General features: G+C 32.4%; 1 protein-coding gene across 2 annotated transcripts in view; it reads left to right on the forward strand.

The window, feature by feature from the left end:
* Positions 1 to 1140: 1140 nt before the first annotated feature.
* The window catches only part of LOC128997884 (inosine-5'-monophosphate dehydrogenase 1-like), a 32156-nt gene continuing 5469 nt past the window's right edge, over positions 1141 to 27827 (forward strand). The window contains exons 1-13 of one of the 2 annotated variants that reach the window (XM_054423664.1): positions 1141 to 1201; positions 4837 to 4876; positions 7757 to 7805; positions 8839 to 8940; positions 9964 to 10092; positions 10878 to 11033; positions 14251 to 14538; positions 15125 to 15215; positions 16566 to 16637; positions 18263 to 18430; positions 20628 to 20784; positions 25468 to 25611; positions 27245 to 27354. In XM_054423664.1, coding sequence (XP_054279639.1) covers positions 1153 to 1201; positions 4837 to 4876; positions 7757 to 7805; positions 8839 to 8940; positions 9964 to 10092; positions 10878 to 11033; positions 14251 to 14538; positions 15125 to 15215; positions 16566 to 16637; positions 18263 to 18430; positions 20628 to 20784; positions 25468 to 25611; positions 27245 to 27350 — 1551 coding nt within the window. In that variant the 5' untranslated portion in view covers positions 1141 to 1152 and the 3' untranslated portion in view covers positions 27351 to 27354. Of the gene's footprint in view, positions 1202 to 4579; positions 4877 to 7756; positions 7806 to 8838; positions 8941 to 9963; positions 10093 to 10877; positions 11034 to 14250; positions 14539 to 15124; positions 15216 to 16565; positions 16638 to 18262; positions 18431 to 20627; positions 20785 to 25467; positions 25612 to 27244; positions 27355 to 27827 lie in introns of those variants that run through there. The other variant, XM_054423663.1, reaches the window with a different exon arrangement.

A 27827-nucleotide genomic window follows, 5' to 3' on the forward strand; every position in this document is an offset into this window, starting at 1 on the left:
AAATCATGACATAACCTAAAATAAAAATTAAGTACAAAAATATAGTTTATTCTAAGGCTAATCTATTAACACACTTGTTTTTAAGATACCTAAGACAATATAAAAAATGGTTATTAACATAAATACATGTAATAGGTTCATACTTAGAGAGAAAGTTTTGAAGAGAATGTTTTTCGCACAAATTTTCAAATGACGTTTCGCATTATCCAACATCCAAAGTAGTGATACCAATATGCTGAAATAATTTTTCCCAGGTAGATAGGATATGGTTATAATGGGGGAAAATAATTCCCTTATATAAAGTCAATGTATAACAAAGTTATAAAAATGTGAATCATTCATTGAAGTTTTGTTTCTATTCACCCTGTTGTTTCTATTCACCCTGTTGTTTCTATTCACCCCATTTTACGGTAGTAATTTTGAGCTTAACAATTTTTATTAAATGCATGAAGGACTCTGTTAGCTGAATTTAACCTGCTTATTATTACGAATGCTTCATTCTGTTAATAGTACTCCTTAACTGAAAGCTATTTACTGCTGTTTGAAAAGAGTGATTCTCTATATGCAAGATATCATCTTCATCATCATCTGCTTCATAGACATCCCATTTTACGCACTTCATAAAAAATAAAAAATATATATACTATGGATATTTTATTTAATTTAACATTTGAGTATAGTAAAATCCCCACAAACAACAACAAACAACAACACAACAGTGCTTACAAACAGTGCTTATGGTTGCTTTGAAAAATGCTTATAGTCTCGAGTTATACTTTTTTATTGGTAATAAACAATTTCTATGAACCTCTCCATTTGAGACAGATATAATGTCTTTCTAACTGTAGATAATTAAAACCTCAACATATTTATCATAATTTTAGAATGTATGATGAAAATAAATATGTAAAATTAAAATATTTTTTCATAGACATTCTGTGTTTTTTACCACCTTATGAGTTAAAACAATACAAAAATAAAACTATTTCTTGAAAGTTGTATACATAACAGCTGAAAGAGTTGGACATAGCAACAGCTGTCTCATGGCATGGTCCATTCTGTTGATTGTGCAGTATCTTATCTGAAGTTACGTAACAGCTACAGCTTCAGCTTCTAGAGCTAGTTCTATCAGCACTTAGCACTCAGCACATCATGGGAGAGAAGGTTATTGATACCAAACTGCCTGACGAGGGTGTAACCGGTAAGTTTAATCAGTATAAGTATAGAAATTTAAGTCAGTCATTTTGCACATAATAAATCTTTATCATTAAAATTGAGCACTTTCATTGGCAGTTAATCTCTAGGATTTGTTTGAATAAGGTTATGATGACAGTTTGATATATTTGTCTCATGTAGGAATGTTTCCATTTACCAGATTGAAGTTTCACTCAAATATATCTGTAAAGTCTCAGATTTACCCCTATTTAAATAACAAGGTTTAGTGAGCATTATTGAGTAGGTTTACCTTTCCAAGTTCTTGAAGAAAGTAGATTATAATGACACTCGATAGACATTTCGCTCCAATGTTAACCTAATCTCCAATGCTACTCACAAACAGTAGCACCCAATAATGTATAATCTTCAGAAGTACAGTTTATTTACAACATATTTATTTATACAGTATTACACTAAACTATGCACTATTTACATTTGGTCGGACATTGTACACACGTAGGTTCCCTGCGTGCAGACCGGGGATGTAATATAAAACAATATGTTGTAAATAAGCTGTGCTCCTGAAGATGCCACTCATTGGAGTGAAATGTGCATCGAGCGTCATTAGTCTACTTTCCTCAAGAACCTTGCAAACATAAGGTAAACCTACTCAATAATTTATTGTTTTTGAAACTGGGAATACACTACTCAAATTTAATGAGCACTTAGGATTGCTGCTACTGGGCAACTTATATTGTCTTTTTTTAGTGAAATTTTAATAGCATTGGTATGAAATAAATAAAATCGTCAAATTTTATCAAAATATATCCATAAACAAGCTAACTACAACTCTTTGTTTGAAGTTCATTGTTGGTGATGGTGAGTTAATGTTGTTCAAAGGTTTATTGCGGACATTTTCCATCACGAAAGTAAAAAAAAAAAAAAAAACACAAATCAAACAAACATAATTCTTGGCTCTTAATTTACTATTGTACAGTTCTCAGCCACACATCCATTACCTACAATTTTTTACAGACTAAATGAATTACTTAAAAATAAATTAATAAATAATGAAACATTTATAGAGATTATTTTTATTCACTGGAGCATAGCTAGCTAGGGCATTAATGGCATTAATCACCAACAATGAACTTCAAACAAAGAGTTGTAGTTAGCTTGTTTATGGATATATTTTTGTTGTATTTTTTTTTTTTTTACTTTCGTGATGGAAAATGTCCGCAATAAACCTTTGAACAACATTAACTACAACTGTTTATTTATTCTCCATAACAATGACATTGACATTTTAAATTTACAAGTGTTTGGAGTTTTCTCTGTAATCGTTAAGCCTACAAAATACTTCAACATACTAAATTATTTGGTTTTTCAAGCTCTATGGGTTTTAATAAAATGCCATTTTCAATATGTATGAGTAGCTAATTGCTGCATTTACTTACTTTTGCCGCACTCATTTTTTTACCGCACTCCAGCATTCCAACCACACTACACAAAACAGTGTACTTTTATTAGGCACGTAATACAGGTACGCTAGAAAAAAATTGGCAACACTTAAAGATACTAGCGCTTTTTATTTCATTTAGAGCTTGGATTTAACCTAACCTAAAAACGTGTTGTATAGTGTTTTAAAGAATAATTATTTAAATGCTTTATAGTAGGTAACTGTAGGAAAAATATAATGTGTGCGGGTGCAAAGTGCGACACACTTTGCACACTAGTTTCACAAATAAGTGTGGTTACACCACATACATTGAGTTGTTTCGTGCCCCGAAATAGGAGACAAAACTTTTAAACATAAAAAATATTTGTTTACCATTAAAAGTAGTTTAAGACAAACAATTTAGAATATTATTAGTCCTACACTTATTGGTTACCAAGACATTATAAGGGCTAAAATTAAATAAATTACCTTTTTAGTTGTTGCCTGTGTTCTTACACAAACATCTTACTCAAAAACACAGAAAACTTAATATAATTAAAGATCTTGAAACTGGAATAGCAAAAAGTATATAAAAACGTAAAGCAATTTGTTGTGTCCACTGTTATTCATACTGAAAATATATTAATTGGTGGAGATTGCTTGACTATGGATTATTGTTTCATGTAATATGGTAAATTTTGTTACCTATTTTATTATTCTTTCATAACATTTTCTGATAATTTATCAAACAAAAAATATGTATGTGCCTCGTAGCTGCAACCCTAGGTATTGAGACAATATACTTGCCATAGAATAAATTGTGTTTATTTATTATATGATAATCCTCTGGGTACATATGAATCAAATTATAAATTTCTATTATCATCTGTTTGAATGAACACTTTATTAAACAATACTTTCTCCATACACTATGGTATAGGGGGAGAAAGTAAAAACTGGAAATCTGCTGGTTTTTTCTGTGACAATGTTTTTTTTTAGATTATTTTCAGGAAATATTAGAGAATAGTGTTAACCAATATCTCTGAACATAAGATTATTATAATCAAAATACTAAAATAACAGCAGCCTTCAATATAATTATTTAAAAATATAAATTCGATTTATCCAAAAAATTTATACTTTCAAAACAATCTAAGAACCATACTTACGTCACAATATGCAAACAAATCTAATTTTAATTACTCAATACTCATACCTCATTTTTTAGGAATCACTCAGGCTATTTACCCAGACTAGCCTACATTATTTACCATATCCATCCATACTAACAACTTGATCCATTCTAACAAAAAATTATGAACAATAATAATTGTAATGTGTTGAATTTTATACGTTACTGTATATGTTATTTTCTAAATTATTTTCACATTAAAATTTATTATTCGTCTTAATTTAATCATGTTATTCGGTTATAAATTGAGTTAATTATTGTACACATTACACAATAATTTATATTTGAATTGTAGAGCTTTTTGAGTTTTATAGAGTTTGATCAGTATATGTGTCATAGGTTATTTAGATTATATAATTGTTTTCCCATCAAATCCATTAATGCCCTAGCTAGCTATGCTCCAGTGAATAAAAATAATCTCTATAAATGTTTCATTATTTATTAATTTATTTTTAAGTAATTCATTTAGTCTGTAAAAAATTGTAGGTAATGGATGTGTGGCTGAGAACTGTACAATAGTAAATTAAGAGCCAAGAATTATGTTTGTTTGATTTTTGTTAAACCACAAGACATTTGTTAAATTTACTGAAATACATGGATAATTTGCATAATTCAATAAAAGATAATATTCATAGTATAGCAAAAATTGCTCTTCATTATTTTACTTTAAATATAAAGTGTGTTGGCAATCATGATTAGAGAACGGAGTAGAGTCAGCTGTTTGGAGCGGGATGAAAAGCCGGCTGTATAATAGTATCGACATCTGATTCAATACCTTCTGTCTGTTAGCGGCCTGGCCGGTGTACATTGAACTGAAGAGTGCAGACGCTGTACAAGGGCCGATAAATATATCTCATATAAATCTTGTTAGGCATACCACGTGGAACCTACGTTGCGGAAAACCAACCATAGAGTTTTTTTACATAATATATATATTTTTCAATATCTTAAAACTTTCCAAACATATATTTTTGTTGTAAATTGTATATTGATATGGCCGATTACTTAATTTGTGCTGGAGCTGGTTATGTACCTGAAGATGGTCTTACAGGGGCACAGCTGTTTTCCAATGGGGATGGACTTACATACAAGTAAGTATTATTTACTAACAATATTATAAGTAAACTATAAATGATCAATTTCGAGTTTTGAGTAAGGCTTAGATGGGTCATTGTGTTTTTAGGTTAGTGAGGTTAGGATTGAATGAAGCCTACTTCACAAGGTGATTTTGTTTGTTTTCTTTGACTATCTTGTATAGTAAGTTATGTGTTTTTCAAAATCGAAGCCACATAAAATGTCATATAGTGGCTATTCAATCTAAAATGGGTTTTACTATTATGAGCTGCCTTGGCTGTAAAATATTTTCCTTTAGTTATTGCAAACACAACATAACAATAAAGCTCTTTCAGCTTGATGTTAGTTGTATGTTACCTAGCATGAATTGATTTTAAATGAATAAGATGTTCGTGGTAAATATAATGTATCGTGGTTAGTTATGTAACATCAGTCGTTGAGGATTAACTATGAACAAATTTTATGTTTGTAGGTTTATATAAGATAAGCTTAGAATGTAAAATCTTGTATTTACAACATACTTTTTGTTTGGTAAGACTACTAATTGTATTTTTGTTCAGTCTGCGTACAGATTGTTTAATATTTTCAGTTAATATCCCATCACTAAACTTACAGGTACATCAAATCATATAATATAATCAATAGCCTAGCTGTTCAAAACTGAATGCTGAATGAATCTTTTAGCTGGAATTACAAATCTTGGTAGGCAACACTGTCATTCATTGCGATTATTAACCACATCGTCACTTTATAACTACCTATAGCACTTTCATTAAAACTACGTTAATCAGCATTGTTTACCTTACTGATTTTGTAGTGCCTACTTACATGTAACTTAAGTAATCACCAACGTAGTCATATGAAAGTGTGCTTGTTTAGAAGTACCGGTAGGTGAATTATGTAATGCTCATGGTTAAGCTGTTTAGATAGAGGAAAACGTAAATGAATTTTCTTTTTTATTCCTGGTTTTAAAGTTAGTTGAAAATAAAACATTAATGTTTTTAAATACCGTAGGCCTTAAGCACAAACATAAGAAACTTCTTACCTGGTATCGTGAATATTGTACAGTGATTATCTGAACGAATTTCAAACGAGCTCAGGTAAATCAGCTGTTCATGTTCGTATCCTCATGGGATGGGGAATTTAGGCTATATTTTCAGTCGAAATTGTCTATTATTTGCTTAATAGGCGTACAGTAGGCCTATACTTGATAGGTTTAAAACAGCGCACCACTAAATAGTCTGTCGCTCGTGATTGTGTGGACAGTAGAGCCGTGGTGCTACATCAAAAGAATTGGTCAGATATCTGTGGGACTTTTAATACCACCAGATTTTTGTACAGTTCAGACATTGGTTAACATAAGGAGCAGAAAGTGAATCTTGTCAGATCTATTAATTTGTATAGTTTGAGGTATCAAGGTACTAAACTTAACTTTACTTGAAATTTAAGAACAAAATCTTCCATATGTAGGCCTATTATCGGATAACAATGTAATGGACGAATAATTCAATAGTTCAAGATGTTACTATTACAAAAGCAAACAATTTTGCAACACAATTCAGGCAAACACTTATTTTATCACTTGTGACTCTACATTGTGCTTATTTTCTAGGGTTTCATAATCAATAGCTGTGAAACGTAGGCATGATTTAAAATTAGAAGCATTTAATCCATGTTTGGTTTTGATAAGTATTAACCAACAGTGGATTTTCAGAATGTCATTATAAACGTGTTTGTATATATTTTTACCATAACAAAATTAAAATTAGAGTTTAAGTACACTTACCTTTATGCTGTTTTTACTTATGGGAATTGAATGACACTAAGAACATAAAAAAAATTGTTTAATTTATTTTACTTTAGCAGTTATTTGTTTTCTCATTTACTAAAGCTATCATTAATTGATTTATCCATGAACTGCTTGTTATCTTTTCTGTTTTCTAATCTTGCAGTGTCAAAAATATATTTTGACCTAATGTTTTAACATCAAAATAAAGTTTGAGCGAATTTGTTTGAGGGATATAGTTTCCTGAAGTTATTAAATAGATACTTGCTTTTTTATTTGCAAAGTATGTTTGCTAACCATTCTAAATCTCTGTCATCGTCTGCCAAAAATATAAATATTATAATTCCAAGCTCCCTTGAATGTGATCCAGTTCTAATAATTAGAGTTGGCGTATAAGTTCAAATACAAATTCTTATTAATCATTGTACCGATAAACATAAAGTAGGCTACAACAAATAAACTAAATATTTTCTGGGACCTCTCACCACCGTTTACTTTTTTATAAGCAATTAGGGCCTAAATATTTTTGAGAAATCTAGACAGCAATGCTTAAAGGGAAAATTTTAATTATCATGCTTTTATTAAATAAGAGCAGTAAGAAGGGTTTAAAGATTGGAATTGGTTACATAACAGGTTTATATAAGCTGGCCCTTATATAACAAAGGATCCCGTTCTATCGTGTCCTTCACATTCTGATCCTTGGCCTTGACCTTGGGATCAGGTCATTTGCCTACAATGAATCTAGGATCATCCTGATCCTGCTAAAAATAGACTGATAATTTTTTACTTATTTTTTCACAAAGATTAAAGAGTTTTAGTTTGTCGTCTAATCTAGTTTAAAGAACGATTTGTTATGTAAATCTTTTAATAGCTGATTTCAGGCCAATAATTGATATGATATGACTTTTTTATCTTTGTAAATTGGGCAGTAAAAACAATCATTAGTTTCCTTAACAGATTTTGAGGTTTGGTTGGAAATAGAAATTTTGATTGCATAATAAATTTTACAGTTCACATTGTTATACTTGATAATTAAATATTTATTTTAACAGTATTCCAATACTTAATTTATATCCTTTTATTTATGATATAATTGCGTTTATGTTCACAGTGACTTCATTCTACTGCCAGGTTTCATTGATTTTACTGCAGATGAAGTTGTAAGTACTGATTTATATTTTTGTATGCATTTTAAGGGTTGAAGATTTAAAGCTATTAAACACAGTTATTAAAGATATAAGTTAAATTCTTTTTATCAGTAAATATGAAGTGTTTGGCAATGTTGTGCGAGTAAGCTATGCATTCTGGTAAACAATAACTTGTTATGCTGACCTACAGAAAACTCTTGTTTTAAGTAGGTCAGTGTACTTGATCTGGGGTTAGTGTGAGGGATGAGGGCATTTTGGAGAAGTTTGTGCTAAGACTCCAGGCCCCCTTTAGTTTTGGGACTGGCCAAGGCTTAAGTGCTAAACTAGAGATTAAAGTTCTCTTCCGAAAAAGGGTTATATACAAATATTTTTTAAAACTTGACAGTGTAATCTGATTATTGGTTTGATAGCTATTTTTTTAATATTGTCCATATTTTGGGCTGTGAATAAATTTTTTGTTGAGTTTCCAGTTTGATTCCTGTGCTAAGTTTCCAAAGTAACTGAGGGTAAACTGCAAGGAAGCCATGAGGTTTGGCTTCTTTTAAAATCCATAATTATGGGTTATATTTGCTCAGAATCACAACAAAATTGATATATGAATAAAAACATTATAATGTTTGAAGTAAGTTTTCAAGGTGAAACTTGACCCAGCAATCATTGATTGTTTGACTTTCAATTAGTGACCTTACTGAAAATTGTTATCTAGTTGTAATGTTTGCTGTATTATATTTTAAGTAAAAAAATACAATGTAATTATATGTATATAATTTATGGGAAATAAAATATTATTTCATTTCATTTCATTTCAAACCAGCTTGACTTTGGTCAGTAACAAAGCTTCATATAGCTCATTCTGCATACCTCTTATTTCTTATTTACCTACTAATTCAAACCATAGGCCTACATATCATGGTTTTTTTGTCGTAGTGTTATTTAAGTATGTAAACAAAACCAGTATCAATTCATTCATCTTATACTGTCAAACTATATTACTTGAAAAAAAATGAATTTCCTTCAGATCTTTAATTTAGCCTACTGATTTCAGGACTTGACATCAGCCCTGACAAAGAAGATTACTTTGCAGGCTCCTTTGGTCTCTTCCCCCATGGACACTGTGACAGAGTCAGAAATGGCAATCGCCATGGCGGTAGGTATCTTAAACATTATACAGTTTAAAATAGTTTACAGGATATAGTATAATAAATTGTAATGGTAATGTAAACATTTTTATCAACCACTTACTCTATTATAGTATACATACAATTAATTATGTTAGCAGGTCTAACAGAATATGTAAACTTTTAATGAACCAAACTACAGAAAATTTCTTGATTACAGTAGACTCCCTCTTATCCGGGCTCCTCAGGACTGAAGCCAGTCCGGATAACGGGTTTTCCGGTTAAGAAGACGTCCCCAAAAAATTATTAAAATGTCCGGACCGTTTGCGGTGATATTCGACACTAATTTAGGAGAGCATTGTATTTAGACATGTGCTCACTGGTCTCAAATCTTTCCCACGAGAACAGTCGTTACAGTACCGCCCACTTCCTGCCGATCTAGTTTGGTTAAACCAATGTGCTGATAAAAATTGTCCGGTTAAAGAGATGTCATTTCCGTCGAGTGTAATCCGGTTAAACCGATGTCCGGTGAAAAGGTGTCCGGATAAGAGGGAGTCTACTGTATATTTGACTGTGAGACCAAAAATTAAAAATGTTCCAGGTTTACCTAAATTAATTTGCAAAATTTTAGTCTTTATTCGCTACCCCCTCTCCCATTACTCACAAATTAAATCCATTTTTCAGTGGAGAGTGTTATTGAAGGGAAGGTTTTGGAGACAACAAGAAATTGGGAATAATTAACTACAGAAGTCAAAAACAAATATAAGTAAAAATTAACACATATGAACACCAATTATAGTAAAAAAAAAAACAAAAAAACAATTAATTCTTAATCAAATCTAGGAATGATAACAATTTATTAATTAAACTATTAGTTTTGTTTTAAAAGAAAAAAAATTAAATAAAGAAATTAAATTATTTGAGAAGATACAAATTATAAACCTATTCAACCTCCTATTTGGTCTATCTTTAAGCAGATTTCATTAACTTCCAAAGTAGCGTAATATTAAACCGGATATAAAATCTAGCCTATTCTGTTTGTATTGTTCCAGCTGTGTGGAGGCATTGGAATCATTCACCATAACTGCACGCCTGAATACCAAGCCAACGAAGTCGCCAAAGTTAAGAAATACAAACACGGGTTTATCCGTAACCCTATTGTCTTGTCACCTGAACATTTTGTAAGTTATGTATGCTTATGGTAATTTAAGTTGTGCAAAAATTTGCTCTGTAATCGTTTTGATACATAAACAAAATATTGATTAATGGTATTTAGCCGTGGTACAGTAATTAGTGATGTATCAATAAGCTGTGTATACCATCGCACATTTTTTTACAGTATGTTGAGCTCAGTTTATGGATAAATTTCTCACCTCTGATGATTAATACAATGATAAAAAAATTGATTTGATGAAAGAGTGTTGTGTGATTCCAGTAGCGTAAGGTAAAATTATTTGTGTATTTCAACCAATAGTTATCAACCAGGAAAGTATACATGGAGTGTTTTGTTTATAAGTAGGTTTTACTGTTTACAGTATCAGTAAGTAGAGTGTTGGTGAGGGTTGTGTTGTGATAAACAGTGTACAGCATTCTTGGCCTCAGAAAAGCACTTAGCTAGTTTCTAAATAGCTTTGATGATGTTGGCCTATCCATGACAAAGTTTTGTTGACGTCCCTTTAAGCTATAACTTTCAGTTATATAATCAACCGATAATATCTTATATTCACAAGAGTATTAATACTTCTGGTTATTTTTGGAAATATATTTTTGTTGTAACAAAAGTGCACTTGTCTTTGATTACTATAGTAAGTGTATAGTTAATTCTAGGAAGTAAAATTTGTAACTGCATTGTGTACAAAATTTAAAATTATTAATGCACTGTTACAACCTAGACTAAATGTTGCCCTTCAAGCATCATAAGAATTTGGGAAACACAAAACCTGAGTCATTTTCCTTGTCTTTTTAGGTGGCAGATGTATTTCGGCTAAAAAAAGAGCATGGTTTCTGCGGTTTTCCAGTCACAGAAAACGGTAAAATCGGTGGAAAACTGGTCGGAATTATTACATCCAGAGATATTGATTTCCGTGAAGATGCCCAAAGTCAAAGACTAAAATTAGAGACTGTAAGTTTATTTTTCAAGTATTTTACACATAATATTCTTTTCTTGAAGATATATAGATATATTTTTTATGCATGAATATATCAAGCAATCCTCTGAAACTGTGTTCAAAGTTTTGTACACAGTTTAGTAGCGTGATTTTTTTTATCTCAGCTTGTAATTTTTTAAACTAATATAAGAACAAGTTTTTTATTTTATACAACTTGCTATAGTAATACCAGAAACAAAAGAACCCTGGGCCGTTTCGAGCCGCGCAGGTTTGAATGGTACATTTTATAAGATGTACCATTCAATGTATGGTACATCTTATACTTAAGACTGAACCTATCGGCGCGAACCACGTGATCTTTTCGTTTCTGCGCAGGTTGTTTTGTTCTTGGTATGTCTATAAAAGTAACCAATGATCACTGCACGCACAGTACGCATTACTTAATAACTGCTTTTTAAATGTAATTAGATGTGAAACTTCCATAGTGTAGCATATTCTCCAACACTAAACAAGTATACATGTGTGTTTTGTGTTTTTTTCTGTATCAGTTCAAGCACAAAGAATTAAGATACAGAGGATACAAGCTTATAACTACCTATGTGCTTTTAGCTCTGGTATGTTTTTGTTGGGGCGGAAATGTACTTGTACCGAGCAAGGAAGAGCCCAAACGGCAATGGCCACATAGCAATGTTGTACAGCAGTTGTAGCCCACAAAGTCTTCCTACAGTGCGAGTGCTGTAGTATGTGATGGCGAGGGGGAAAGGAGAGCAGAACGACAAATAGCATTTGCTCTAGACACCAGTGGATGGTGCTAGACACCACTCAAGTCATTGAATGTATCCTCTGTTTCTTACTTCTCTGTGGTTCAGAAAATTCAGTCATTCCAAGCTTGGCTGCAATCCAATATTCTGTTTTTTGCTGTATCTAAAACCAAGTATTGAATCAATGACATATTAGTTGAGATCAATTGCATTTGGCTCATTAAATTTAAATTTAAAAAAATTCTCCGAGACCCATTAGGAATGCCTTTAAATGTTTACATAAGGAGGTGAAATAAACCTTTCTTTTTATCACAACTAAACTACTTGTGCAGAAAATAATACCCTCATCTCTAAATTGAGCTTGAATTTAAATTCCATAATAAAGCTAGGGGTACTTTTTAAATTTACAGCATGTTTAGAAATACAAATTTTCTTTTTATTTGAGCCAGAAAATATATATGTATTTTCTGCCTATATTATTTTAGCAATAGTTATGATATTGTATCTTCTTCATCTTTTTTTCACATTCATTTAAAAGTTAATTATTTTTAACATTCTCCTTTTGACATTAGATCTTTTAATATTTCAAAGCATTAATTTGTAAGGTTTGTTTATGACTTAATTCAACTCATGTTCTTTGAGTTTGATGAATAAAGAATGATATTATTTTATTTAAACCTTGATTATGAAATCTATCCGGTAGTACATAAACATACAGTACAGTTATTGTGTTAACTTTTGATATCAGATCATCTATTTTAAACTGTTAGGGAAGTAAACAACAGAACTGTTATCTGTCTAGACATATCTAAAATGTGTTGTTATTGTTGTAATTTGATAACTATATCCAACGAGTTTCATATTTAAAATCAACCTTAAATTATTATCGATGAATGTTATTTATATTTATTTATCGTTAGTATTGAAAAAAATCATTTAAACTATATTAGTTAAACTTACTTAAATAGTTTAAACTATATAAGTAGTGAAAAAAACATAAAAGAAATAAATACTATTTTGATGAAGGCAGTCTTTTCTATGCAATCCCTTCTTAGTTCTTAATATAATCATCAAATTAAATGGATAGGTAACTGTTTTCCATATGTCATTGTTCTGTATTTTTCCCCACTTAACATAATAATTTTTTTAGGGATGGTCAAGTCTCGAAATTTCGGGAAATTTTAAATCTCGTTACACAAGACGAGATCTCGATTTGGCCGAGATTTTTATCGAGACGAGAATTAAAAAAAAAAAAAAAAAAAAAAAAAAAAAATTAAAAACGCCTGATACAGGAGCGTGTTGTAGTTGCGTTTCCATTGCGAAGACGTTCTTATTGAATTAATTCTTCAAATGTAAATATTATTTTAATAACATTTGAGAAGTTTTGTTAAGTGTTAGCAGTGTGAGGAATGTTTTATTACTATAAAAATAGTCAAAACAAGTAACTATTTTAACAAAATTAATATTTTATTTTATGATTTATTTTATTTTAGGATAAGTTGAACTCTATCCTAACTGATATCACTATGTTTCCTAATCGTAGGCATTTTTAATAAGTTAGGCGTGATTAATAAAAAAATGTTATGCTGATGTTTTTTAATAATAGATTGTAAATATTCTTGCCTATTATCATTTTTTTTTAATTTAGACAGTCATCTAACAATGTTACAAAATCAGGTAAAAATTCCGAACGTGCATTTCCCGTTGTGTATGAGAAGGGAAATCCCGTCTCGATCTCGTCTCGAAATTTTATGAGAAATAAAAAATCTCGTCTCGTCTCGTCTCAAACTAAAAATCCAATCTCGTCCATCCCTAAAATTTTTGGAATGATTCAACATTTAAGAAGTAAATAAAACATTATATTGTTCCTATGTTTATAGAAACTAAGCTAATTATATATTTTTATAATCAAGGAGTAGGCCTAGTCATACTAAAACAATTGAAAGTGCGTAGAAGAGATCTAAAACCGTTTTAAATATATGTTTCCAATTTGTGCTTAAAATTGTTTTCGTAAGAAATCATTTTGATGTTTTTGGCAACATTATAGTTCCAAAAGATAAAGTATACATATTTACTAAATGGATTTTTGTTACATGTTATAGAAAATATTAATATAACATGTGCAGGATGTCTAATTTATTGAATGATGTCCAATTTAATATCCCAATTATAACTGTAATAACATCAGGGACAAACTTAAAGTTTAGTTTGGTCAATTTGAAAACTTGAATTAAATTAACCTAAGTTTATTTTAAACTTTAAACCCACAAGTGTTAAAAATTAGCAATTTCATGTAAAAAAAAAAACAAAAAAAACACCAGGTCAACTGTAACTGATATTTAACTTTGTCTAGTCAAGCAATATTACTAGTTTGAGCAGAACTGCTCAACAAAACATACACTGAGGTCAAAACTTCTAATCAACCTTTTAAATCTGTGCTAGAGTAGATCTAATTATTTTGAATCCCTAGGTCATGACAAAATTGGACCAGTTAGTATACGCCACTTCTGATGTCACCTTGGAAGAAGCTAACAGCATTCTGGAGAAGTCCAAGAAAGGAAAACTTCCGATAGTTAATGACAAAGGAGAGTTGGTAGCCTTGATTGCTCGTACTGATCTGAAGAAGTCCAGAGATTACCCCCACGCCAGTAAAGACGAAAACAAACAGTTGCTCGTCGGGGCAGCCATCAGTACACGGAATGAGGAAAAGGAAAGACTAAAACTTCTAGCCGCCGCTGGAGTCGATGTTATTGTTTTGGTAAGAAGGTTTAACGTAGAAGTTTATCCAAAAAAATATATTTTGTCTACAGTTGACATACTAAGTGGAATTCTGTTCACTTGAATTAGTTTTGCAACAGCTGATTTCTCAAAATTTACTTAGCCCACTACTTGGCTTACACTTTTATCACCTCTGATAGTATTTTCTTTGCTTGGGTATTTTTGTGTTTTGGCTAAATTTGTATAAGTAGTAGCGAAAAATACTTGATGTATTAGCCAATACTAATGTAAATAGCTACATGTACCCTGGGTTTACTTGTGTAGGTATCTATCTGCAATTTAAGTAAAACAACTTTTGATTAACTGAACATCACTTCACAGGGTTAGGTAGATAAACAGTAAATTTATAAAGCATGCAATTAAACCCAACAGATCTTGAAAAAACACAGTTAATTCATAGTAAATAAAACATAAAAACCTGCCACTTAAAAGGATATTATCATGCCTTTCTTGTTTCTTTTTCCGTACACCCTACATCTGAACTAATAAAATAACACTCTGTCCACTGCAATTTTGTAAAATATTATAAAATTTAGATACTTTATCAATTTCTTAATATTTTCCAGGATTCTTCTCAAGGAAATTCAGTTTATCAAATAGATATGATAAGGTACATAAAAAAAGAATATCCTGAACTTCAAGTCATCGGTGGTAATGGTAAGCTACTTTATTTGGTTCTTTCAATTACATTCATAGTGTATTAATATTTTGCTTGGATTAATATTGAAAAGCACATTTGTTTGGTTGAAAAATATTGTACCATTTCATTATTACAATAACTTGTTAACAAACATTTTTAGCAATACATAGGAGGGCGGTTTTTTAAGTAAGGGCCAATTTTGTGTATAAATCCGTAGTTTGCTTGTACGCCGCAACGAGGTTCCTCACCACTTACTGGCATAATTTCTGAACAGAATTACACAGATTGCATCTCTGTAGCTGTCATATATGCTTTGTTGTGTGTTAAAAAAAATGTAAACCATCGAAACTCCCGCCATGTCCGAGGTAAGGTCAGTGATAAGTTATTTTACCACAAGAAAAATATCTAATGCTGACATTCATCGCCAGATGACTGAAGGCTATAGCCCTAATGCAATGAGTGAGGGTAGGAAGTGCGGAAATGAGTTATGGAGTGTAAAAATGGTTGTGAAATCCTTTCTCCTCTTTCGTCTTCTTCTGTGAGAAGTCTGGGTAACCATCAAAAACACAATTCCATCTTAAATAAACATCTTAATGGCCATTTTTAAACTCCCCAGCCTATTTCTGCACTTTTTACGCTATCATTGCATCATGGTCATAAACTCCAGTCATCTGGAGATGGATGTCTGCATCGGATATGTATCTTATAATCAAAAAACGTATCACTGTTCTTACCTCGGATGCGGTGGTATATTCGATGGTTTAAACATATCTTGGAAACGCACAGCGGAGCGTATATGATAGCTACCGTGCTGCAATTTGTGTCATTCTGTTCACACGACATTCGCTTATTGCATCTGATGATGATTGGAGTGTCCAATCGAAATCGATCACCACTTACCATCTTTTTTGTATATTTACCGTCTTGTGAGTAACAGTATAAGCGTAATTATTTGTTTTAAGTGTTATAAGACGTTTCTTTTATTTACTTTCCATAAATTTAATAACACGTACAATGCTGATCAAGAAGTTATTTAGTGAAATATCAGTGTTATGTTTTGTGTGTGACCTTTTACTGTGTATCTATTGCCACTTAACTCTAATTTTCTTAGGTAGCTAGTATTCGTTTTCATCATAATTCCTTAGTCAACCACACGGCTTCCATTTATGATGCAACATACATGTCATTCTCTTTACAATACATGTCAAACCTTATCGCCATTGTTTTTCCTCAATGATATAGTTATTGAATTCATACATAAACTACTTAACTTAGCATTAGTTTTCTCAATCTTATACTAGATATTTATGTTGAACTAGATTTACATGAGCATTTTCTTCTGTAGACTAAGCACAGTTTTGTTTTAGTGGTGACTGCTGCTCAAGCCAAGAACCTGATAGATGCGGGCGCTGACGGATTAAGAGTAGGAATGGGCTCAGGTAAACCATAATTAGTTTTAATTATGAAGTAACAGATTTTAAATTTGTTGTATAATTTATTGGTAGGGACCATGTATTTGAGAACCATGATGATAGTCATGTGAGTTTTAATCAGGTAAAACAATGCTTATTTGTGAATTTTAAAACTCAAACTGGGGTTTTCACAACTCATTCATTAGGCTTATTATATTCAATAAACGACACTTGGGCATGCATGACCTTATGCATAAAGCCCTAGTCATTCATTTAGCAACAACCCTATACTCAGATGTCTGGAATTTGTACATGTTCAACAGTGTGGGTAATGCTATTTGATCAGAATTTAAAATAACCTTACAGATGGCAGACTGTAATCATACCTGCAGTTGATAACACGGGCTATCTACGGAACCATGTATCTTCTGAGGCTGTAGTAAAGAGGGGTGTGCCACAGGGGTCCGTCCTGGGGCCGATCCTTTTCCTTCTGTTCATTAATGACCTGCCATCTAGCGTAAAGGAGGCAAATGTATGCCTATTCGCGGACGTCACTTCCCTAACTGTGTCCAGACCGAGTATGGAGGAACTGGAACTTGTCACCTTTCTGGAATCAAACTCCCTTCTTCAGTGGTGTGAAGAAAATGACCTAATCTTGAACGCTCAAAAAACCCAAATAGTCGAATTTTCCATTTCTAACCGGTCAAAACGGTCCCACTGTGACTTGAACATTCTCCTCGACGATAACACTATCTCCCCTTCTTCAGCAGTAAAATTCCTCGGTCTTGTCCTTGATGAAAACCTCAAATTCCACAGCCACATCGAGCACGTCAGCAAGAAATTATCGGTGGGTATATTTATGCTGAGAGTTCTCAGCCAATCAGCCACCACTGATGTCCTATTATCAGCCTATTATGGGCTTGTCTACCCTCATCTGACTTATGCGGTTCCTGTTTGGGGGTGCGAAAGTGAGAGGACTAGGTTCTTGTTTAGGCTTCAGAGAAGGTCAATTCGAATTGTGTTTTCTATTTCCAAATAACAATCATGCAGAGATTATTTCAGAGAATTTAAAATTTTAACTTTCCCATCTATTTACATCCTCGAAACTCTATCTTTCCATAGCAAAAATACTTCCTTTTTCTCATCTGCAAAAAATTCCAGGTATCCATTGTGCAATACGTTAAATCTACCGATTCCCCGGCATTCCACTTCTTTCTTTCAAAGAAACTTCCATTACAATTCTGTAAAACTATTTAATAGACTTCCACCTCAATTGAAGGCCGAACAAGATCCAAAAAAGTTTAGAACAGGTCTAAAGTCCATGTTGTTAGATAGATCATTTTACAGCGTCCGTGAATTTCTACTTTAGTGGTCATTCACAAAGTCATGTGCGCATGTTTAGTTATTTAGTTATAGAATTTTTTACAGTAAGGAATTTTTGTTATTAAGATGTAATAAATTTATTTTTCTTGTACTGACTTGGCTAATGCAAGTATTGTCAATTTGGCCCAATAAATGACTTATTGACTTATTAAGGTGTTTAGATCTAAGAAGTTAGTTGGAAACGGGAAATGATGTTGAAACCATGCCAACAAATCAGTCAAAATCTTGACTTGTCGTAACCTTTTACTGATGGATGCTTGTTTTTGTAGGCAGCATCTGTATCACACAAGAAGTTATGGCTGTGGGCAGACCCCAGGGTACAGCAGTGTATAAGGTGTCAGAGTACGCTAGGAGGTTTGGCGTCCCAGTCATTGCTGACGGAGGAATACAGAACATCGGCCACATTATCAAGGCTCTATCTCTAGGAGCATCTACAGGTATTTTATGTTTTACATTATTCCAAAACTCTCGCGGTCGTTTTTTTACCGTCTCCCCTAGTCGCAAAAACATTGTCATTGTTTTTCACAATCTTGGCAAAAGCTTGCACACCCTCCGCGGTTTTGCAGAAATCATTGTTGTATCTTTTTATTGACGGAAACATCATCGTCTTCTGTAGTCACAGCAAAATTTGAAATATATCCCACAGTCATGAAGCCACATCATCATCGTCTTCCGCAGTCACATAAACAACGTAATCTTTTTCCGCAGTTGTGGCAAAATCTTGCAGATCTTCCTTGGACTTGTAGACATAATCCCTGTCTCCTGCAATCACGGAAAATAATAATCATCCTCTGTGATGGCGAAAGCTCTTGTGATCCTCTCCATATCTACCTTCACTTGCTCCCAACATTTCCGCTTAAATCTTCCTGGGGGCCTTTCATCAGGGTTCCCCTTTGATACTTTTTTCAATTGACAATTCTCGTCTCTTTTTAGTACATGTCCCATCTGATTCTTCGACACTTAATTTCCTCCATTACTTCTATGCTGTTGTAAAGTTTCATTTTCTCATTGTGTCTTCTACTCTTTAGACTTTTTGCAGTATATTTTTCAAATTCTATTTGTTTCTTTTTATTAATTTTCCAAGATTCTGATCTATGTAAGAGAATTTTTTTTCTTTTCCCAGTTGAAATTGCAATAAATATCAGCACTTCCTTACTTACACTTCCCTATATAAATTATAATAGTGACAAGACAAGACTTAATTTAAAGGTCATAGTCGTATGATTAAGTTACTTTGTAATAGGGATGGACGAGATTGGATTTTTAGTTCAAGCCGAGACAGGATTTTTAATTTCTCATAAAATTTCAAAACGAGATCGAGACGGGATTTCCCTTCTCATACATAATGGGAAATGCACATTCGCCATTTTAACCTGATTTTGTAAAATTTTAAAATAGCCTACCTACTGATTTATGATAATGACTAGTTACATACAAAAATAATAATAATAGACTAGAGTATTTAATATAGTTTATTAAAAACATTAATACAAAATGTCAGTATAAAAAAAACAAAACAAATATTAAATAGGCCTACCTTATTAAAAATAACTCTTCTGCATAGGAAATATAGTGATATCAGTTAGGATATAGTTCAAATTTGGAATATACAAAATTTATCAGTCTGAAACATCAGCCTTACTAGTTAAATATTAAGTAACAATTTTTTTGTATTATTTTTAGAATGATTTTAGAGTGACTTGTTTTGGCTATGTTAAACATGTCTCACACTGCTTACACTTAACAAAACATCTTATCATTTGCCATGTCAAAACCAAAAATTATAAAACAAATTAAGTAATATTTACATGCAAAGAACTAATTAAATAAGAATGCCTTCCCAAAGGAAACGCAACTACAATGCGCTCCTGCATTGCAGGTATTGCATTGACTTTCTGCAGGCGTTTTTAAAGTTTTTTTATATCTTGTCTCGAAAAAATCTCAATCAAAATAAAATCTCGTCTCATAGAACAAAATATAAAAATTCCCGAAAATTTCTCAAAATTTTGAAACTCGTCTATCCCTATTTTTAAATTAACTTGTTTCTACCTAACAAAACATGATAAAAGAGTTTGTTGATTATTAGTTAATTATTATTTTTTTATAACTGGCCGCTGCATACGTAATACCAATGAGAACCTTTCTGTTTCCAGTTACTTTTATGTACCTATAAGCTACTCATATTTTCACAGCTAAACTACCTGAATTCTATCTCTTTAGAAAAATCTCTATTTTAGCGATTCAGAATTTTCACCTCAGATAATAGTTTACCTATATTGTGTCATGTCATAAGTAGAAGTATATTGTGCTACTTGAGCTAAAATTACTTTTGTTTAAAGCTGATCCAAGACAGTCAGTGCTTATCAAAGAGTTGTAGAGGCTGGAGAAGTGGTTGATTTATTGCTGTGTGCCTAGGCATATCAACCACATTGTGCTATTTATGCATCCTGAGTTGTGCTTTAGACCCTCAGACTTCAGAAATTTTATAAATTGACTAAACTGAGCATTTGATCTCTGCCTGATTCAAATGTCTGCCCATGTTCCAAAAGTGTTTTTCCTCAAGCAATGTTGGTTTGTCAATAATTAAACATAACTGTGCTGGTGGAGTGTAAACATTGTATTTGACCATTCCAGTGATGATGGGTTCACTGCTGGCTGGAACATCTGAAGCTCCAGGGGAGTACTACTTCTCAGACGGAGTGAGGCTCAAGAAGTACCGAGGAATGGGCAGTCTGGAGGCCATGAACAGAAAAGATGCCCAGGGTGGTGCCATGGACAGATACTTTCACAGGTAATTGTGTATCTTTGTTCCCAAAATACTAATTTTGAGTTGGTAATACTATACAGGGTGAGTTTTAATTGTCCCCCCCCAACTTTTTTCTACATTTTTTCAAATATCAATCCCAGACCACTTCCAAACATTGTTGGGTAGTAAGTACTTCATTTTGACAAGGTGGTAATTTCCGGCCGCCATCTTGGATCCGCCATATTGGATGCAAAATTTTTTTTTCTAAAGTTAAGGTGGGGTTGTGACCCATTATTTCGAACTAGATTTTTACCTTAATTACAATGCCGCAAACTGTTTTAAAAAATATTGATTCATTCTAAAGTTATGAGGGTTTTCTAAAACTTTATTTTTAGCCCATTATAACATTGTGCATTTACAAACTAAGACCATAATCTCAAAATAGTGCTAGATAAATATAAGTATACACTACCAGTAATTGTCGACCAATTTTCACTTGGTTAAGACTGATGTATTTTTTTTGGCCGCCATCTTGGATCCGCCATTTTGAAATGTGATAAATTATTTTAAATATGAAGGGGGTGTTGTGACCCATCATTTCTAACTACTTTTTTAAGCTGAACTTAATTCCATGATCCGTTTTTCATTTTCATTTTTTTATTTTTAAATATTGACATTTTTTCCAAAAAAATTGCAATATTTCGTAAACAAAACATAATAACAAAAAATGGATTGCGGCATTGAGTTTAGCTTAAAAAATTAATTCGAAATGATGGGTCACAACACCCCCTTCATATTTAAAATAATTTATCACATTTCAAAATGGCGGATCCAAGATGGCGGCCGAAAAAATTACATCAGTCTTAACCAAGTAAAAATAGGTCGACAATTACTGGTAGTGTATACTTATCTTTATCTAGCACTATTTTGAGATTATGGTCTTAGTTTGTAAATGCACAATGTTAAAATGGGCTAAAAATAAAGTTTTAAAAAGCCCTCATAACTTTAGAATTAATCAAGATTTTTAAAAACAATTTGCAGCATTGTAATCAGGGTAATAATCTAGTTCGAAATAATGGGTCACAACCCCACCTTTACTTTAGAAAAAAAAATTTTGCATCCAATATGGCGGATCCAAGATGGCGGCCGGAAATGACCACCTTGTCAAAATGAAGTACTTACTACCCAACAATGTTTGGAAGTGGTCTGGGATTGATATTTGAAAAAATGTAGAAAAAAGTTGGGGGGGGGACAATTAAAACTCACCCTGTATAAAGAAGATAACCAAACATAATTACCACCTTTGCAAAACTCAATTTCTACACACTGTAAACACTTTATCAAATATAATTACTCGAAAAGTACCTAAACTCTTCAAAATGGAAAGGTTTATGAATATTAGTGTACCATTAAACTGTAAGTAATAAAATATAGTTGTTTCAATAACTTTAAATATGCTTAGACTAAACAGTCTATTCTTTTTGAATTAACTAATAGTCTTTGTTGCAAAGTTAAACATTTTAAGAGGAGAGTTTGTAATATCAACTTACAAATGATAAGAATGTATAAAATTAAAGTTGATAGCTAGGCTACTTAAATCTCAAAAAGATAAAGTCTATCCTTGAAAAAGTAAGAGCAATATGATGTAAAGTTCAAGTCATGTGCAGTACCTCTGGTGCGCATATCCTCAAAATCTTTCTCATACATTAGTTTTGATATACTAATGTAAATGAGTATAGTTCACTCATTTAGAAATAAATGAGTGAACCCTCTAGGATTCACAACCAAATAACACTTGGTTCTACAATTTTTCTAACACAACAAAATTCAATACATTTTTCCCAACACAAACATGTTTCAAACAATCTATCACTATCGAGAATGAAGGCAGTGAGTTAGTAGAACAAGTTAAGTTTGTTTTCCGACTTGGATTTTTAAAGCCAAAATTTCAGCAAATTAACACATACTGGGTTGATGTTTAGGCTCGCATTGTATAAACAGTCTTGTAACTTTGCAGCAGCACTTCGTAAAAGGATTTCTTACTGTATATTTTTAATGGGGGGTTCTACCTTTTGTGTTGTAGATTTTTAATACTGATTAAATCAAATTCTATTAGTTTGAGAAGCCTTTCCAAAACACAGTGAGTGCTAATAGTATTCATAACCTCTCTTAATTAAAGATACTGTGGTAAAGTAGTAAAATTTCTGAGATATTTTGTTGAAAAAAAAATCCAGCCAACATAAACAAATACCATCTTTTAGAAATTCTCATTTTTTGCATAGTAAAGTGGATTACTCAGACTTATTTTCCCCGAGTGGTTGATTTAGGACTAGTTGATTTTGTTAACAAATTTATGCAGAATACATTATAACATAAACTTGTTCTGTAGACTCCTGGGCCCTTGGGGTGGAAAGAAAAATACTGGATTAAAGAATAAACAATTCTTGTAAGTCGTTATTGTCTTACTTGGCAACAGAACTCGTCAATTTCATTTACCTCAACACCGAGTAGTTTGTGTGTGACTGTAAATACATCTCAAGTTTGGAACCCTCTCACTAGATAAATAAAATGTTTGAAAACCCCCAAATTAGCAACAAAAAAATATTGAGTGTACATATTTTTAATTATTTTTGTTCAACCCTTCAAGTAGTTTTTTTTTCTTAAAAAAGTACTTAAAAACTTAAATGGTATCAAAAATCTAAATCAATGAGATATAAAATCCAAATAGCCTATAAGTTTTTGAACTGAAAAACTGTGGTTTAATTTGATCAAATAATTATTTAACAATAATAATACATAGGGCCTACACTATTAAAACATTCAAGGGTTATTGACTTTGCAAAGTTAAAATGTATAGATTATTTAATCATTAAACTCTTAATTTAAATATATAATATAGTTGTATAACAATTATATAGCATAAATATAAAATGTTATCTAATCTAATTTTTATTTTTTGGGGGGTATGTTTTTATCAGAAAAAAATCTAAAAATTAATTGTATCCCTGCTTTGTATTGCGTTAAAGGTCGTGTGAATTAGGATGACATATAGGTTAGGTAGTGCAAGAGAACAGAAAACTTCCTCCACCACTTTTCCCCTACGCTGAATAGTTATATTAAATTATATCTAATGAAATTTCATGAGATGGAAATACAAAATAACAAAAACAATGGTGGTGAGGGAAGTGTTCTAATGTGAATGTGTGCCCCACTCGCCACATTAAATGATTCAATCTATATATTTTGTAAAATACATAAAACTCATTTCAAAACCTTTATCATAAGTACCCCTATTATCCTTGAAACTTACTGTAATTTTTAGCTGACATTTAGCACAGTTGTATATTTCCATATAGGGTTAGTAGGTGTCATATTCTGTATATCATACCTGTTATTTCCAGTGCCTATAGATTGAAAGATGGGTCCCTAGAATGACCAGTGTTAAAATATAAATATTCACTTTGGATACTAAATAAGACATCCCATCTATATGGACCAACTGTCGCCAATGTTTTATTTAAACATGGTTCTGTGAGCCAGTCTCAGAATGTGATAGTGTCTACAACTCTTATTTTCTATCTCATTTTTTGTTGCTTACCAAGTAGATGGATCATAACAGTTGCTATAACTCATAATAAGTCATTACATTAGTTCGACTTGGTAAAAAAGTTCTTGTATTTGACAGAAATTGGTTCCAATTTAGATCAGCATAGTCTGTTTGCTCACATCAACTACGAACATTTTCATGGTGTCTACATTCCAGGAAATTCGGGAAAACCGGGAAACCTCCGGGAGTTTTGTCTTTCCTTGAAATATCCTGGAAAACTCCAGGAATTAACCCAAACCTCCGGGAATTTGGAGCCCGGTCATCGGAAACGTCGGTTAACCGAAAACACTACCGCTGATGTTGCCGTGATCATGGGAAAAGATTGACGGTGTCGCCAAAACCGCAAAATATGGAAATGTGTGTTGCTACCATCGCAGAAAACTATTATCGGTGTCGCCGAAACCACAAGATATGCTCACAGTATTGCCGCTATTGCAGAAGACCATTTTGTTGCCGTAACCGCAAAATATGCTCATGGTTGTTGCCGCGATTGTGGGAGACGATTATCGGTGTCACCGAAATCGCAAAATATGCATACCGGTGTTGTTGCGATCGGGGGAGATGATGATAACTGGTGTCACCTTACCTACCAGTTATACTGTTTAAATATGTTGTATGAAATATTATTAATTATTATAAGTTGTGATTTATCATTGTTTAAATGGAACTGTCTAAACCATATGTTAATGCTATTGCTATTAGTATAGGATACGGGCCAAAAACGTCATTTGTTTATGTTGATGATCCATACCGGTATTTTTCTAGTATTTGTGGTTACACTATAAAGCCTTACCCAAAGTAAATATTTGTCTCATTTCAATATATTTCTATTTTTAAATTTAACTCTTGTCTATTATTACTTACTTTTCTCTCTAGTACAACTACAGTGAAGAACAAGATTAATACAGTTTGACAAATCAGGAAAATATATTTGGTAATCGCACTGACAAAGGTTGCGACAAAGTGTCCTTAAATGTACGGGAATCGTCCGTGAATTTTTTATCCAGAATGTAGTAGACACCCTGTAACGATGCCTACTTCAGTATCTAAAGTCAATGACGGAGGTTAGTATTCTAGCCTAGCTATGTTGTATAGTTTGCTATAATATAGTGGTGTTACAGTGAGATGGACAAGCTGAAGGTGGCGCAGGGAGTCAGTGGCTCCATCGTAGACAAAGGCTCTGTTCTGAGGTTCCTGCCGTACCTGCAGTGTGGTCTGAGACATGGTTGTCAGGATATCGGAGCTCGCAGTCTCTCACTCCTCAGGTAACCAGACGAGTTCATGAATTGTACGTGGGTTTTTATGACCAGGAAAATTCTTTGAACCGTAGATGCATTTCGCATGGGACCTAGAAATTTGCAATAGTTGCCAAAAACCTGTCTGAGCGGCTGCTTTTATCATCACTGCATGCAGCAAGAATAAGAAACATCAATATTAGTGGAAAATGATCACCATGTCATCAGTACTTGTTTAGCTGAAATTATTTTGTATAAACAGAATCTCATTGAAATTAAATAAACTTTTCTTTTTTCCTACAATCAACCTACAAAGTGGGCTTCCTTGCACAGATTATAGTACAGAAAACCTTACTTTGGCACACAGTTTTTACTTTGGCACACCCCAGTATTCCAACATAATAACACAAAACAGCGTGCTTTTATTATGCACGTAATCTGTGTACGCTTGAAAGTAAGTTGGCAACTCTTAAAGATATTATGACTACAATCAGTTGGTGCAGCGATTCCCATTTCGTTCAATGTTTGGATTTAACCTAACCTAAAAACGTGTTATGCAGTGTTTGAAAGACTAATTATTTATACGATTATAGTAAATAACTGTAGGAAAAATATAATATGTAATACGAGTGCAAACTACCTTTGCTGCACTCGCCTACGGTTTGTGCGTAAACATTTCTCTCGTGCGCAGCAAAGTGCCACTTCGCCCACTAGTTACACAAATAACTATTGTTTACAATTTCTAGTTTCACCTAAATTCCCAGAGAGTTTCAGGCAGGATTTTCTTCCCGTGCAACAAGGAAAGCTCAAATTTGTTTCAAAGTCTTGAGTAAAGGTTCTTGCAAATGACAATAATTATAAATAAAATCAATTCATAATCTTTATTACTATGTCTTCTTAGTCTTATTCTTAATCCAAGAATAATCGCTATCAATATCCCACTATTCCAGGGTCATCGTCATCTTCACCTGCCATAGTGGCAAAATAATGAAAATCTCTCACGATCTCAAAGACATTATTGTCACTCAAGATGGTGTTATATTGCTGACAGTTGGAACAAATCCTGTACTGATAAAATTCTAAATCATATGTAATCCCTCCCGAAGATCAGAAATAAGTTTTACCAGAAAATCTCCCTTTATTTCGGACCTGTCCATCCTTACCAAACTCTTTTCAAGTTTCTTTTATGTATGCGTTTCATGCTACACTCCAAACGTTTTTCTGGGGAAACTATGTTTGAATCATTGGCACAATTTTTATGTTACAAACATGTTAGTGTGTTTAAGATATAAACTAGTGAAAAAGATGTGGAACTAGGAGTTCTAGTTCCCCAAATCGTGCTTAGCATGGCCTCCACAATCACCTGATATAGCATCGTTGTTTGCTTATTTTGATCTATTTCATTTTCATACAATTATTCAATAAACAATAATCAATGTTGAGTAAATCTTAACAATCTTATGTCCTCTTATAAATTGTGCTTACATAGAACATGTGTAGGCATTCAGACAAAACTATTTGAGTTTCTGTTTTCATTTTGTGTAAATTTGTATTAACAGCCCATGAAAAAGTCTTATAAGCCTAATATTAGTTTGAATAAACACCCTGTATAATTAATTGAATGATGTACTTTGCAATAAGAGATTTGCCTCCTCTGTTTCAGATCGATGATGTACTGTGGTGAGCTCAAGTTCGAGCGCAGAACACAATCCGCGCAATCTGAGGGCAACGTTCACAGCCTCTTTTCATATGAGAAACGACTTTTCTAGCTAAGTAAGTTAAATATTTTATTATTTCATATGTTTATCTCTGAAGTAGTTAAATCTACAATGTTTGGCAATTTACTCTATCGAATGACCTTAGAAGATAATGTAAGAAAACCCTTAGCTTGATAAATTATTGAATGTGTCAGATTATTACGAATGCTGGATTAGCAGGTTTTTTTTGTACTTGTATAACAGTCAATTATTTTATGACAGAAGTTTCTGATGTTATTATTTTTTTGCCAGAAACTAGTGTGACAATCTATAAAAACAATATTTGTTTGTTAAGTACGATGGGTTCACCTTCTGATAACCTTATATCTATTTCCCTTTTAATTTTATTTGTAATTCCCAGTACAGTATTTACTTACAGTAATTAATGCTTAGAACGAGTATTTTCTGTATGCTGTTTTATTATTTGTCAGTTGAACTTATGTAGACTGGCCTCTCTCAGTAAATGGTTCACTGAAAAGTTGGCTTGGA

The sequence above is a fragment of the Macrosteles quadrilineatus genome, unplaced genomic scaffold (assembly GCF_028750875.1).
Source record: "Macrosteles quadrilineatus isolate MER2022 unplaced genomic scaffold, UCM_ALF_1.0 Scaffold_7__1_contigs__length_78375512, whole genome shotgun sequence".
In the NCBI taxonomy this organism is placed as follows: Eukaryota; Metazoa; Arthropoda; class Insecta; order Hemiptera; family Cicadellidae; genus Macrosteles; species Macrosteles quadrilineatus.